The 14,433-nt window shown below is 38.1% G+C and overlaps 1 protein-coding gene across 8 annotated transcripts in view; it reads left to right on the top strand.

Moving 5' to 3' along the window:
* Positions 1–14,433, top strand: part of NHSL1 (NHS like 1) — a 231,511-nt gene that overhangs the window by 190,996 nt on the left and 26,082 nt on the right. For all 8 annotated transcript variants that reach the window (XM_086318065.1, XM_086318059.1, XM_086318057.1 and 5 more), the window contains exon 3: positions 3,154–3,281. Coding sequence is in view for 6 of the 8 variants with exons in the window: in XM_086318059.1 (XP_086174185.1) it covers positions 3,154–3,281 (128 nt within the window). In the remaining 2 variants the exon portion in view is untranslated. The remainder of the gene's footprint in view (positions 1–3,153; positions 3,282–14,433) is intronic.

Here is a 14,433-nt window from a genome sequence, read left to right as displayed (position 1 = left end):
TTTACATTTCCACCTACAGCACTGGGGTTCCTTTTTCTCTACATTCTTGCCAACTCTTGTGATTTGTTGTCGTTTTTGATGATAACATTTTGGATGTTTTTAATATTATTGCCAAGAATATCAGAATGAATACCACCTTTAGAGATGACCTAGCCTAACAGTCCCTTGCAGAGGAATCTTTTCTAAACACATTCTTACATGGTACCTGATATCGAGAACAGATTATTTAGTACTGTAAAATTCTATAATTTGAGACTTGTACTTATCTTAAGGTCGGTGAATGAGGGTGAAAAGGATTATTTTTTGAATAAGAAAAGGATTTGGTTTAAAGGGCTTTGGCCTTAACTTTGTGTTTTGTTTTGTTTGGTAACTATTTTTGAAAGCACCAAATTATGTGATAAGTAACTTACAGTGGTAATAGGTTTTATTAGTTTGTTTTACAAGATTCACCCTGAATCTTTAGGAGACTTCAGTTTATAGGACTACAGAAAAGTTAATTTAGCAATACAAATTAGTGACATGTAGAATTATAGGGTTGAGTGTTATGTTTTATTTTAGCTTTAAGATAAAAAAATATGAAATAAAATCAGACTTCCCTGGTGGCTCAGTGGTGAAGAATCTGCCTGCCAGTACCAGAGACCCGAATTTGATCCCTGATCTGGGAAGGTCCCACATGCCATGGAGCAACTAAGCCTGTGCGCCATAACTATTGAGCCTGTGCTCTAGAGCCTGGGAGCCGCAACTGCTGAGGCCCATGTGCCCTGGGGCCCCTGCTCCGCAACAAGAGAAGCCTGTGCACTGCAACTGGAGAGCAGTCCTGCTCACCGCAACTAGAGAGAAAAAAGCTCATGCAACATGAAGACTCAGCACAGCCAAAAGGAAATAATTAAAATCATTTTAAAAAGTAAAATATTTACAGAATCCAAGAACTCTGTACTGAACACCATTTGAAAACTAGTCATCATGCTTTATGTAACATCCCTGTAGGAATGAGAACAGAATCTGGTTGTACTATTTATTTTTGTAGAGAAGTTGTGAAATATTGGAGAAAACGTGGAAGTCTTTTTCACTGAAAAGGGTTTGATTAGTGTTATAAATCCTCATTTTTTCAAATGTACTCTGGAGGTGTCAGAAATTTTTTTTTAATTTTCTTTTTTTATTCAATGTTAGTTAGCATGGATTGCCAGTCTAGCCCACACATTATTCAGCCCATAAGTAACTGAAGTATTAGTGTTTAACTATCTTATGATTACCTGTACAATTTTTCAGTTAGCTTGGCATTCTAAAAGAGCCTTGTAACTATTTCTATGGAGTTAAAAAAAAAAATCTGATGTGTAGTTTTCATTTGACTCTCTGCTTCTACCATGAGATAGGTTACACAGGACAGTGAGGATTTTTTTATTTTTATCCCTCCACTAAAGCAGCTGCTCATCTCCTCTTTGAAGAAGCAGCTTAGATCCTAGTGTTAAAAGGGAGCTCTGAAGATGCCCTACTTTAGTTCTGTGCCATTAGGTGCGTGGTTTTGTAAAACTGTGCAAAGAGGAAACTTGCCCAAAACCAAACACCTGTCGCCTTCCTTTAGCAAGATGGATATTTAAAGCAATACTGTGAGGAATCCTTTTGCAAGGCAAATACTTTTCTGAGGTATCTAAGTCATAGGAGAGCTCCTGGGACTTTAAAATGTCATTAGAACCCTTGCTTTGTTCTCCCTCAACTGATGGGAGTTAGCAGTGCAGTGGTTCCTTCTTGAAGAGAATCCCCGGTCTCTGAGCAGCCAACGGCCCCAGTCATTGCTCCGTGAACTGGAAGACTTCTCAGACTGCCACCCAGCTTTGTGCTAAACTCCACACAGTGATTATAGGCTGTTTAGCATCAAATTAAATTGGAAATAAAAACAGAATGATAGATTATAATCCATGATTTCTCACTTCCAGTTGATCAGTCTAGAAGGCAAGCCTCACATGAGAATTGCTTGCGATTTTTGATGTGGAATTATGTCATCAATTGTTACATGTCAAAAATTATAGTATGTATGGAAAACAGTATGGAGGTTCCTCAAAAACCTAAAAATTTAGTTGCCATGTCATCCGGCTGTCCCAGTCCTGGGCATACACCTAGACAAAACTCTTAATTTGAAAAGATACATGCGTCCCTGTTTCGTAGTAGCACTGTTTGCAGTAGCCATCAAAGCAGCCTAAATGTCCATCAACAGATGAATGGATAAAAAGGATGTGGTATATATATGCAGTGGAATATTACTCAGTCATAAAAAAAGAATGAAATATTGCCATTTGCTGCAACATAAACAGACCTAGAGATTATCATACTAAGTGAAGTAAATCAGAAAAAGACACATATCATATGATATCATTTATATGTGGAATCTAAAATATGACTCAAATGAACTTATTTACAAAATAGAAACAGACTCACAGACAGAGAATAGACTTGTGGTTGCTAAGGAGGAGGGGAGTAGGGGAAGAAAGGATTGGGAGTTCGAGATTAGTGGATGCAAACTATCATATATAGGGTGGACAGGCTTCCAGCTGGCTCAGTGGTAAAGAATCTGCCTGCCAATGCAGGAGACTTGGGTTTAATCTCTGAGTGGGGAAGATCCCCTGGAGAATGAAATGGCAACCCACTCCAGTATTGTTGCCTGGGAAATTCGATGGACAGAGAGGCCTGGCAGGCTACAGTCCATGGGGTTGCAAAAGAGTCAGACACAGCTTAGTGACTAAACAATAGCAACCTACTATAACATAGCACAGGGAATTATATTCAACATCCTGTGATAAACCATAATGGAAAAGAATGTTAAAAAAGAATGTATACATTGTATATCTGAGTCAACTTGCTATACAGTAGAAATTAACACAACATTGTAAATCAACTATACTTCAATAAAAGTAATGTAATTACCCTGACTCAGAGTTTTTGAGAGGTGTAAAACAGTCCCTTTGAAGTGTATTAACATGGCATATAAGGTGTGGTAGCTGCTTTACTAACTCTTAGTTCTTTTCATCATCATTTTTATTATTATTTTAAATCATTATTATATGTAGAGAAATATTGCAAGAAAAGGTAAATAAAAAGGAGTAAGCAAATCCTGGTTCTTAAAGCCCTTTCTCCCTTCCCTGGCCTCTACTCCTGCAGAATGTGATAAGTTACGGCGGGATGGCTATCGGAGTTCTCAGTACTATTCCCAAGGACCCACCTTTGCAGCCAACTCCAGTCCCCTCTGTGATGATTACCAAGATGAGGATGAAGAAACAGATCCAAAGGTAAGTCTTCTAAATTCAATGCATGATCCTCGACTGGGCTTTCATCCTGACCCATTGATCTAGTTTTGTGTGTGCTAGTACCATACTGTTTTGATTTCTGCAGCTTTGTAATATAGCCTGAATCAGGGAGTATGATTCTTCCAGTTTTGTTCTTCTGTGTAAATATTTATTGAATTAAATGAATGGAGGATGAACAGCCTGTTCAAAAAAGATCTTAGAGAACAGTCTTCCACTCACCACTTTCTAAATAAAGAAATTAATGCCTTGAAGATGCAAGTGATGCATACAGCAAGTGACAGAGCTAAGACTTGAAGTGTGTCTCGTAATTCCTAGAATACTACTTCTTAACTTTATCTCTTAAATTCCACGCATGGAAGTTTTCTAAATTTCTAAGCTCTAGTCCACACTCATGCATTTATCTGCTTACTGTCCATCGCCACTTAAATGTCTCTTACAGCTATCTCAAACTGATTCAAATTCAAATGTGATTCTCACATCTCTCTTCCAAAAGGAAAAAAAGGAAAAAAAAAAAACAACTCTACCTGATTCTTTTATAGTTTTCCTCACCTCAGTAAGTTACATCTTCTTTCTACCCATTTTTAAGTCAAGATCATCGGGCACATTCTTGATTCTTTTCTTTTTCTCACACCTTGAGCAAATTCTGTAGGATTATTGGTTAGTGAACCACTCCAGAATTGCAGTTCAGGTATTATGTAGCAACTAGGTCTAGAGCGTGTCCCTAAGAGTGGGTGGCTGAGGCGCACTGGAGGTAAGGTTGTGAAGGATCAGAGCAGGTGTTAGACGGAACAGCTCAGTGGATGCTGAGTTCACGAAGAGTGATGACAGGAATAGTGGTGGAGGGAGGCTGAAGTAAGATTACCGACGGGCAATGCCAAGTGAGAGAGTTAGCTCTTATTGCATAGCTAATAGGAAATCACCAACATTTTTCAAACAGAAGATTTTATGATTGGGAATAAAAATTACATATATCTTTTGTTAGATGCAAGACATAGCTAATGTTGAAACTGATTTTCTAATTTATTTAAAGTATCAAATCTGACTTTAGAACATGTAGAGGGGGAATATTAACAGACTAATTCCCATGTTAAAAAAATTGTATCAAAAATTACACCGTATTGACCTCCAAAGTAGTAACTGAGTTGATGAAGGTGTTAACTAACCTTATTGTCATAAATGTTTTATAATATATATGCATCAAGTCATCACATTGTAGACCTTAAACTTTCACAATATTAATGTCAGTTATATCTCAATAAAACTGGGGAAAAATTGAAATAGTTAAAAAAAACATTGAACCAAATTGAGGGGGAACACCAAGCTTAGACAGTTTCACGAAGAAGAATCTACTAAAGTTTTAAGAGTATTTAATTCAGTGCTTGAAACTGTCTGAGAGCAAAGAAAGAGAAGGAAAAGGTGAAATTAAAAAATGATAATAAATTAGTTTTAACACTGATACCAAAACCTGAATACACAAATCATAAGATAAACTAGCCAATCTCACTCATGAATATTGGCATTAGAAATTAAAAATAACAGGAAACATAATCTAGTAACTCATTTATGAAATGAATACTTCAAAATCAATCTGGATTTATTTCCATAGTAATTTAAGAATGTTTATCATTAGGTAATTCAATCATGTATTAATTGTGTTAATATACTTCAGGGGAAAAATCATATAAAAACTGTAGATATTGACATTTGATACAATTTTACAGCCATTCTTGATTAAAAAAATATAATAATATGGGAACAAGTGGATATTTGTAACTTAACAAAAGTACCTACCTGTCACCAAATCCAACATAATTTTTAATGGGCCGTTTTCATTAAAACAAAGAATAAGACAGGCATTTGCAGTTACTATAACATAGTATAGATATACATATGGTATAATATTGGTATAGAAATCAATAACTTTCATATCTACATATGCAAGTTAGAAGAGATAGTAGAAAAAGTCTATTTAAAATAGCTATAGTAAACAAAGTAGGGAAAATTTTAATTTAAAAATGCAAGTTACATATGAAAAAGCTTTAAAATACTTTATGGGAACACAGCTAAGATTTGAATAAATGAAAAGATATAACATTCTCTTAGAGGATTCAATATCAAAAAACTGTCAATTCTGCTCAAGTTAATTTTAAAAATTAACACACTAGGAATAAAAAATTGAGTAGTTTTGTTCTGTTTTAGTGTGGAATTATTTTAGGGGATGGGAGGAGGAGAAAGAGGATTGGAGAGGCCGGATCCAAGGTTGCTACTGGCAAAGCTGTAAACTAGAAGAGCAATGGGGAAGGAGAAGCAGCCTGACGAGGTATTAAAACATAAAGAGTCAGGAATCACTGCAGTGTGGCACCTGAATATACAAACTGGTAGGACAGAATGTTAAAGACAGAATGTAAAGTCCAGGAAGTGACCTAACTTTTTAGGGCTTCCCAGGTGATGCTAGTGGTAAAGAACCTACCTGCCGATGCAGGAGACCATAACAGACTATGGGTTCGATCCCTGGGTCAGGAAGATCCCCTGGAGGAAGGCATGGCAACCCACTCCAGTATTCTTATCTGGAGAATCCCATGGACAAAGAAGCCCAGCTGGTTACGGTCCATAGGGTCACAAAGAGTTGGACACAACTGATGCAACTTGCATGCATCCATGCATATATGATGGTAAAGTTGGCATTTGAGATCAGGTGGGGATCCATTCATTGTATGAGGGGCTCCAAGCTAACAGTGTATAGTCTTTATGTTAATTCCAAGACCCCTGACTGCAATCATGTCCTTAAATGTCACTCTAGCATTTGGGGTCATTTTAAACATGGAGTATACAGAAGTCAATTTAGAAGGAAAATTCTACTGGGAAAACCCTTTGTATTTCTAAGTAGGCTATGGTGAGGACAGTAGTGAACTCTGGAGAAGGGACAGGTAATAATTAAGCATCTATTATGTGCTTAGGATAAAAGCACTCCCCTAAAATGAGAGTTGCTAATAAGACAGAAGTTAAGGACATATAAATTAGAACAGAGAACTTAGGGGATGTCTGTTTTGGTTATTTATTCTGGCTCATCATTCCAAAGTAATTATCCAAATGCAAAACATTTCCCAAGTAGGACTTGTGTTTATGGTGTAGTGAAAGTTATTTTGCTGGTGATCTCCACATATATATCTTGCAAAGTAGTGATGTAGTGTAGCAAGAAAAGAAGTTGCTTGAACTGTTTCCAAGTATATGTTATATATGTCATCTACATAGTAAACATGCTGCTTGAAAAACGCTGTCTGCAAAGGGATTCAGAAATCTCACAAAATAACATTTTTATTCAACTGTGAAATCAAAGAGTAAGCTATTGCTTTGGTATTGTTCTAGTCTTGACAGTTCTTTGTTTTGTTAGTTTGCATTGTGTGCCAGGTGCTACCAAAGAGGTTATTCAGGTATTTGAAGGAAATTTCAGTTAGAGATGACAGGATACTTCCTGTGAGTTGAGAGGGCATATCTCCAACTGCCATTGTGGGAGGTTATGTTTGATGATATGTTCACTGAATCAGGGAAACATTCACAGAGGCCCCATTGTCTCAGCAGAAAGGATGTCAGTCATGAGTTACTCAATCTCTTGCGTAAAATTTGCCCTCCTTCTCCCCAGACAGATAAATTAGACTGGGATTGTGGCAATAAATGATTGGCTTTCATGGTATTGATAGAAACTGAAATTTTCTTTTCTAGTCTCTGTTTTTCTTTGCACTGGCATCATCTCAGGTTCTGTTTCGGTCTCTACTGATATGAGAGATTTAAATCGAAGGAGGATTTTGAGGATGACAAAAGGACAGTGGCCTTCCTCTGTAACCACACATGTAGGAAGCATGTATAAGGTGATGCTTGGGAGACTGGTCTAGAGGAGCTTTCCCACCTGTCGAAGTTGGTGGCCTTGGCAAATTGCTTCCCTCTGCGAGTTTAACTTTCCTTAACTGTGAAGAGTCATAAACCACATGTTCTGGTTTTGCTCAGGATAGTCCTGGTTTACGGCTGCTGTTCTGTGTAATTATTAAAAGTACTCCTTTCACTCTCAAAGGCATTCTGGTTTTGATAATAAATTACTTGATTGCCTTACCCACCTTGAAGATGGTTATGAGGCTGAAGTGAGTTAATGTTTTTTAAATCCTTAAGCGTGGTGCCTGGCACAGTATATGCTCAAATAATGATGACTGATGTCTTTAAACTGCTTGGTTTTTCAAACCAGACTTCAAAGAAATTAGTTCAGTAGACAGTGTCTGATTTTATGAAAATTTGGCTACTCTTTCAATCATTCTAAGTCTTTTATTCCACAAACATAGAATTTCCTACCTAAAGCAATAAATTTGAGAGGTTTCAGCAATTACCAAGACTTTCTAGTTGTTGTGACTTTACAGGTTATCTGTGTAGAACTACCAGTGGTTATTTTACTGGCACTCATTTTATAATAATTGTAGAACACTTTAGAACTTTTTCACAAATTATATCTCATTTTCACAAGACCTTCCATAAAGTCAATATTTTTAATAATTATTGCTAGCATTTTAACCATCTTGAAACTGAGACTCAGATATATTAAATTACTTTTTCAAGATCACAAAGCCAGTATTTGAGAGGACATGAATGCAGGGCTTCTCACTTTATATTTCATTTCTTTTCATTGCACCATGTTGGTGAAATGATAGGACAAGATTGCTGAATTACCCAAGTTCCTTCTCATTATGCCTGCTGTTGTCACTTTTCCCTCTGTCTTTGACTTGTTTGGTGTTATTCACTTATTTCGGAGAAGGCGATGGCACCCCACTCCAGTACTCTTGCCTGGAAAATCCCATGGATGGAGGAGCCTTGTAGGCTGCGGTCCATGGGGTCGCAAAGAGTCGGACACGACTGAGTGACTTCACTTTCACTTTTCACTTTCCTGCATAGGGGAAGGAAATGGCAACCCACTCCAGTGTTCTTGCCTGGAGAATCCCAGGGACAGGGGAGCCTGGTGGGCTGCCGTCTACGGGGTCGCACAGAGTCGGACACGACTGAAGCGACTTAGCAGTAGCAGCATTCACTTATTCACGGTATTGTTTTCAAAAAACCATGTTAAGTCCTGCTTAGTCCCAATATATAGACAGAGCCCCTGGCCTTGGGTCACTTAACTATCCAGAAAACATGATTCTAGATACAATTATTTTATTATTGGGTCTCTCTGGGTAAGTAATTCCAGGACACAGTGGAAACCCAGAGGAGTTTTTGCTGGTTCCATGTGTTCGCTGCTCTGTGATCTGTGGCACTTTGTTGCTCTGTCCTATTTACCAGGGTGAGAAGATTGTGGTCTGTCATTTCAGGCCTTTATGCATTCAAGTAGTGAGGGCGACTCTCAACTTGCTCCGGTTTGTGTTGTTCCATGCATCCCATTACACTGGAATGAGACTCTATTCATATCTGCCTTCCCTTCTAGATCAGGGCGGAGATGGGAGGCCACACAGCATCCTCATCATATTGATTTCGATATTCCCAGCATGGAGCCAAGCATTTGGCACATGGAAAAGCTCAGGAGCCAGAAGCTGGGCTGGTGTTACCTGTGTGTCTGCTTAATTCTTACTGCAACCATGTAAGGCAGCTTGTACCCAGGTCACAGATGTGTCTTGGAGGAATCACAGTACTTGCTTAAGATCAGAAAGCTTTAAAATCCTGAAACAGAGTTCTCCCTCTCTTTACAAAGAGCATTATGAGGTATAATTTATATAAAATAAACTACACACCTTTAAAGTACACAATTTAATATGTTTTGGCATACTTATACATACGTGAGACCATCCCCACAGTCAAGATAGTGAACACACCCTTCACCCCTAAAAGTGAACTAGGATTGAAACCCGGATCTGTGACTCCAGAGCCTGTTTTCCCTCAACAATGGGTAGTGGAATTGAGCCTTAGCTGTATCTCTCACCGGCTAACCACTGTCTTGGTTAGGGGAGTTTTGACTTGTTGAGATAATAGCATGAACATCTTTTTCAACCTATCATCCATCAGTAAAAGAGTGGATAAATAAATGTATTAGAATGGAATGTATGCTTCAGTGAAATGGATTAACCATAGGCTCACTTAACTACATGGATATGGCTTAGAAACATAATGGTAAGTAAATAACACTAAAGAGAATGGCAAAGTATCATTGACATAATGACTGATAAAGAAGGCATCTTATAGACTCAGATATGCATTTATTTGAAGAGAAACTTGGATTTAATACTTCATATAATCCTATGCTTTTATATCTTTGTAAGTATTCCTGTATAATTACATACAAACTAAGCAAGTCTAAATATGTAATTTAGACATATTTATGGGAGAAATATCAATAACCTCAGATATGCAGATGACACCACCCTTATGGCAGAAAGTGAAGAGGAACTCAAAGGCCTCTTGATGAAAGTGAAAGTGGAGAGTGAAAAAGTTGGCTTAAAGCTCAACATTCAGAAAACGAAGATCATGGCATCCGGTCCCACCACTTCATGGGAAATAGATGGGGAAACAGTGGAAACAGTGTCAGACTTTATTTTTCTGGGCTCCAAAATCATTGCAGATGGTGACTGCAGCCATGAAATTAAAAGACGCTTACTCCTTGGAAGGAAGGTTATGACCAACCTAGATAGCATATTGAAAAGCAGAGACATTACTTTGCCAACAAAGGTTCATCTAGTCAAGGCTATGGTTTTTCCTGTGGCCATGTATGGATGTGAGAGTTGGACTGTGAAGAAGGCTGAGCGCCGAAGAATTGATGCTTTTGAACTGTGGTGTTGGAGAAGACTCTTGAGAGTCCCTTGGCCTGCAAGGAGATCCAACCAGTCCGTTCTGAAGGAGATCAGCCTTGGGATTTCTTTGGAAAGAATGATGCTAAAGCTGAAACTCCAGTACTTTGGCCACCTCATGCGAAGAGTTGACTCATTGGAAAAGTCTCTGATGCTGGGAGGGATTGGGGGCAGGAGGAGAAGGGGACGACAGAGGATGAGATGGCTGGATGGCATCACTGACTCGATGGACTTGAGTCTGAGTGAACTCCGGGAGTTGGTGATGGACAGGGAGGCCTGGCGTGCTGCGATTCATGGGGTCGCAAAGAGTCAGACACGACTGAGCGACTGATCTGATCTGATCTGATGCACATACATAGCAAAAGTTAAAGGCATAATAAATAACGCAGAATTCAGGAGAGCAGTTACCTCGAGGTAACAGTATGGGGTAGATGCAATTATTCATAATATTTTAAGTCATGAGTTGGGTAATAGGTTCTTAAAAATTCATTGTTGTGTTATATACTTTGTATATATGATTTATTATAATAAAAGGCCATTAAAGGCAAGAAATTACATTATCATTTTGAACATTTATGTTCACTTTATGTGTGATACTTTAAATCCAAAATATTTCAATTCAGTACGTGGTAAGAAAGTTTAGAGCCCATGATGAAGGCGCTGAATTTTGGTAATATATTGAATAGGAGAGAAGGAACAATTGAAATTATTTGATAACATGAATATGGAAACCACCTCCTGGCCTTTGTGGAGCTCTGGATGGGCCACAAACTGTTTCTGTGTGTATTCCCCTCAAAACCACTACCCCTGGTTTTTGTTGTCGGGTCCAGAGCCCAGGGGAGGGGGAAGGGGAATAAGGAGAGAAGAGAATGAAGTCAGGATCGCTTGTGTCTGAGTATATTAAAGGTAGAATAAGCATATAGACAAAAAAGACTGCAAACATTTTGGCACCTTATAAACTATCTAGAATCTTTAAAAAGAAAAGTCCACCCAAGACGGATTTAATTCTGAAGACGAAAACACCATAGACTAAGTAAGTGTCCTGTAAAAAGGACTGGAATGTATGTGGCTTTCCTCTTAAATGGTGCTCTATATAGTTTCATCTATTCTATATCTATTTTTATGTAATAATTGCTAAATGAATGCTAAGTTTAACTCTGGCTATAATTATGTTTTCTAATTTTTAAAAGCTTAGCAGATAAAAAAAAAAAAAAAGCCTGGGCAAATGTGTTTTTTAGTTAAGCCCACTTTTTGATAACTTGGCAGTCTGCCAAAGAGACCATGTTTTAGGCCTCACCATCCATCTGGTGGGAACTTGTCTGATTTCCAGACAGGACCTCAAAGTTCTAAAATGCAGGACTTAACAGTATTCAAAATTCACAAAACAACTCCTGGTATGGCAGGTGATCTCCCTTTGTAAATTAAGCAATTTGACACAAGAAATCATGGTTTCTTACATTTCATTTGTGACTCTCCATTCCTTCCAGATAGATATTAATGAACATTATTGAGCAATTAAACTGCATTTATAAATCAAGCTGCATTTAAGTTCTGAAAGCAAGTCCACTTTAAACTCGATATTAAAAAAAATAAAATAAAATTCACCCTGTACTAAGGGATCCCTTAACATGAAGCATGGCGATGCTATTTAAATTATTCTGTTCTTAACACAGGGAGCTTGAGTTGCTCAAAACATACAGCTGGTAAATGACAGAGCCAGTGTGCTGATACTTATAGTGTTCCATTCATTATACCACACTGCTGACTTTACTGTAGATTCTTTTTTTTTTTAAGATCTTTTTCTTATTCAGAGATATAAATGGATATTTTTATTTTTAGATTAGAAAACACATAGTAATTTATTGCAAATATTATCAAGTTGTTATTTTACACTGTTTAGCAGCAGAGCTTTGAGGCCAGCTGTAGGTTCTAATCTGTTGCCCACTTGTCAACTTTCTTCAAGTAAAGTTGCTTTACTCCATTTCTGTATTTACAAAACGAGGCTAATGCTATGAAGATTAAATGAAGTGCCAATTTCTATAAAGCCTCTAACCCAGGGCAAGGTATTGAGACATCAGTCACTAAATGGTGACTCCTTTTTAGCTAAAATTGTGAAATTGCACTCTATGTAATTCTGCTTTAAGGCCTCCTGAAACTTACATTTTCAAGGGAGAGACAAACAAGATAAATAGCTAAAATATATGTGTACTGGTGATATGTACTAAAGGGAAAAAAGAAAGAAGAGCAGGGAGATATAAAATATTAGGGAGGAGTTGAAATTTTAGGCAGGTTAGCAGGTAAGACCTCAACAAGAAGGGGACTCTTGACTAAGCCCCTGAAGAATAAGAAGGTGCTATCCATGAGGATGTCTAAAGGAAGAGCATTTCAGATGGTGGGAACATCATGTGCAAAGACCCTGAGGCAGGAGCGTGCTTGGTTTGTACAAGGAACTGGATGGAAGATGGTGTGGCTAGAGTAGGATAAAGAAGGGATAGGATTGTAGGAATTGAGGTCAGAGATAGCAGTGGGCCAGTTCACAGGTCATGTAGGGTCTTGTAGGTTCTAGTAAGATTGCACAGGAGCAGCATGATCTGACATGTTTTGAAAGGATCCCTCAGGCTTCTGTGGAATAGAACTATTCCACAGGAATAGACTATTAAAGCAGGGATGGGAAGAAGGGGAGGGTGGCTAACAAGATCAGAGTTAAGAGGCTAAGGTAATAATCCATGGCATTCCAGTATCCATCTTAATGGAGTAATTGTGATGTGTTCTGCTGGTGAGATGGATGAGGTTTTTCCTGTGCCCCTCTGTATTTATAAATATTGAGAGCAGTGGGAGTCAGATCATTCTGAAAGGTGTGCCATCCTGGCTTCTTATTTTTCTTTAGTAGATTGTAGCACTGTGCAACAGTCACATTTGCATATAACTTTATCTGTGCCCTGCTTGTCTGGGAAATTTTCTCACAAAGGAAGGGAGTACTTTATAAACTAGATTGTCTTTGTCAGTTGTTATACTGCAGCAATCCCTAGTGATCATCCCCTGGCAACGAGGCTGAACTGAAGATCTGTTTCATTGTGAGAGTTATCAAATCTGACAGTCTCAGTCAACTGAAAGAAAAGTAGGTCACCAGGGCTGATGAGTCCCACTGAGCAGAATACAGACCATAAAACAGTGCCTCACCATCTCCCTAGGCAGACGTCTCATGGAAGCGGGAACCCTCTCGGTAGGGTGTTGCCATGCTGTTCATTTTCCATCAAGCTGAAGTTTGCCTATTAAGATTTGCTTCTCATGGCCTTTAAAGTCTATGCCTATTAAGATTTGCTTCCCATGGCCTTTAAAGTCTATGCTATCTATGCTATATTTCAAGGTTTCCTGAAAAATTATTTCTGTGTATGTATATATCAGAAAGAGTAACATAATTTACTAAATTGAGATTCAACTTCAGATATGTGACACTTAATGTGAACTTTACACAAACTGTCATGAAATTCTCAAAATTAATTTTAATTTGTGTGTGTGTTGTGTACCTGCAGTGTGAGGGTAGATAATAAGTATTGTATATCAAGCCTATTTTGAGTGTCACAACTGCATAAAGGGTAGACACAATTGATTTACATTGGTATGACTTTGTTGTTCAGTTGCTCAGTTGTGTCCGACCCTTTGAGACCCCATGGACTGCAGCACGCCAGGCTTCCCTATCCTTCACTCTCTCCTTAAGGTTGCTTGAACTCATGTCCATTGCGTCAGTGATGCCATCTAACCATCTCATTTTCTGTTGTCCCTTTCTCCTCCTGCCTTCAATCTTTCCCAGTATCAGGGTCTTTTCCAGTGAGTTGGCGCTTTGGATCAGGTGACCGAAGTATTGGAGTTTCAGCTTCAGCACCAGTCCTTCCAATGAATATTCAGGATTAATTTCCTTTAGGATTGACTGATTTGATCTCCATGACTTAATTTAATTCTTTCAAACATTCCTTTGGTTGAAGGTTGTCATTTCCTCCTCCAGGGGATCTTCCCAACCCAGGAATCGAACCCATGTGTCCTCTGTCTCCTGTATTAGCAGGCGAATTCTTTACCACTGACCCATGTGGGAAGCCTTAATTACCTTTCAAGGATCTGTAGTAGATGTGATCATTGTAACCAGTGTTGGATCAAACATGAATTGATAAAATGCAATTTAGTATCATAATAAGATGTCAGTAACATGCTCAATAAATTGAGTATATTTATTTGTCAGTTTTAATTACAAACATTTCACATTTTCCTTAGGTGGCAAAGAAAGTAGGTTTTCATTTTTATATGTATTATGTACTGATAATGTAAAATAT

This window comes from Bos grunniens, chromosome 9 (genome assembly GCF_055505025.1).
Source record: "Bos grunniens cultivar Pamir isolate PY7600 chromosome 9, Bosgru_T2T1.0, whole genome shotgun sequence".
Classification (NCBI taxonomy): Eukaryota; Metazoa; Chordata; class Mammalia; order Artiodactyla; family Bovidae; genus Bos; species Bos grunniens.
The sequence above is the reverse complement of the archived record's forward strand: the minus strand, read 5'-3'. Positions and strand labels throughout refer to the sequence as shown.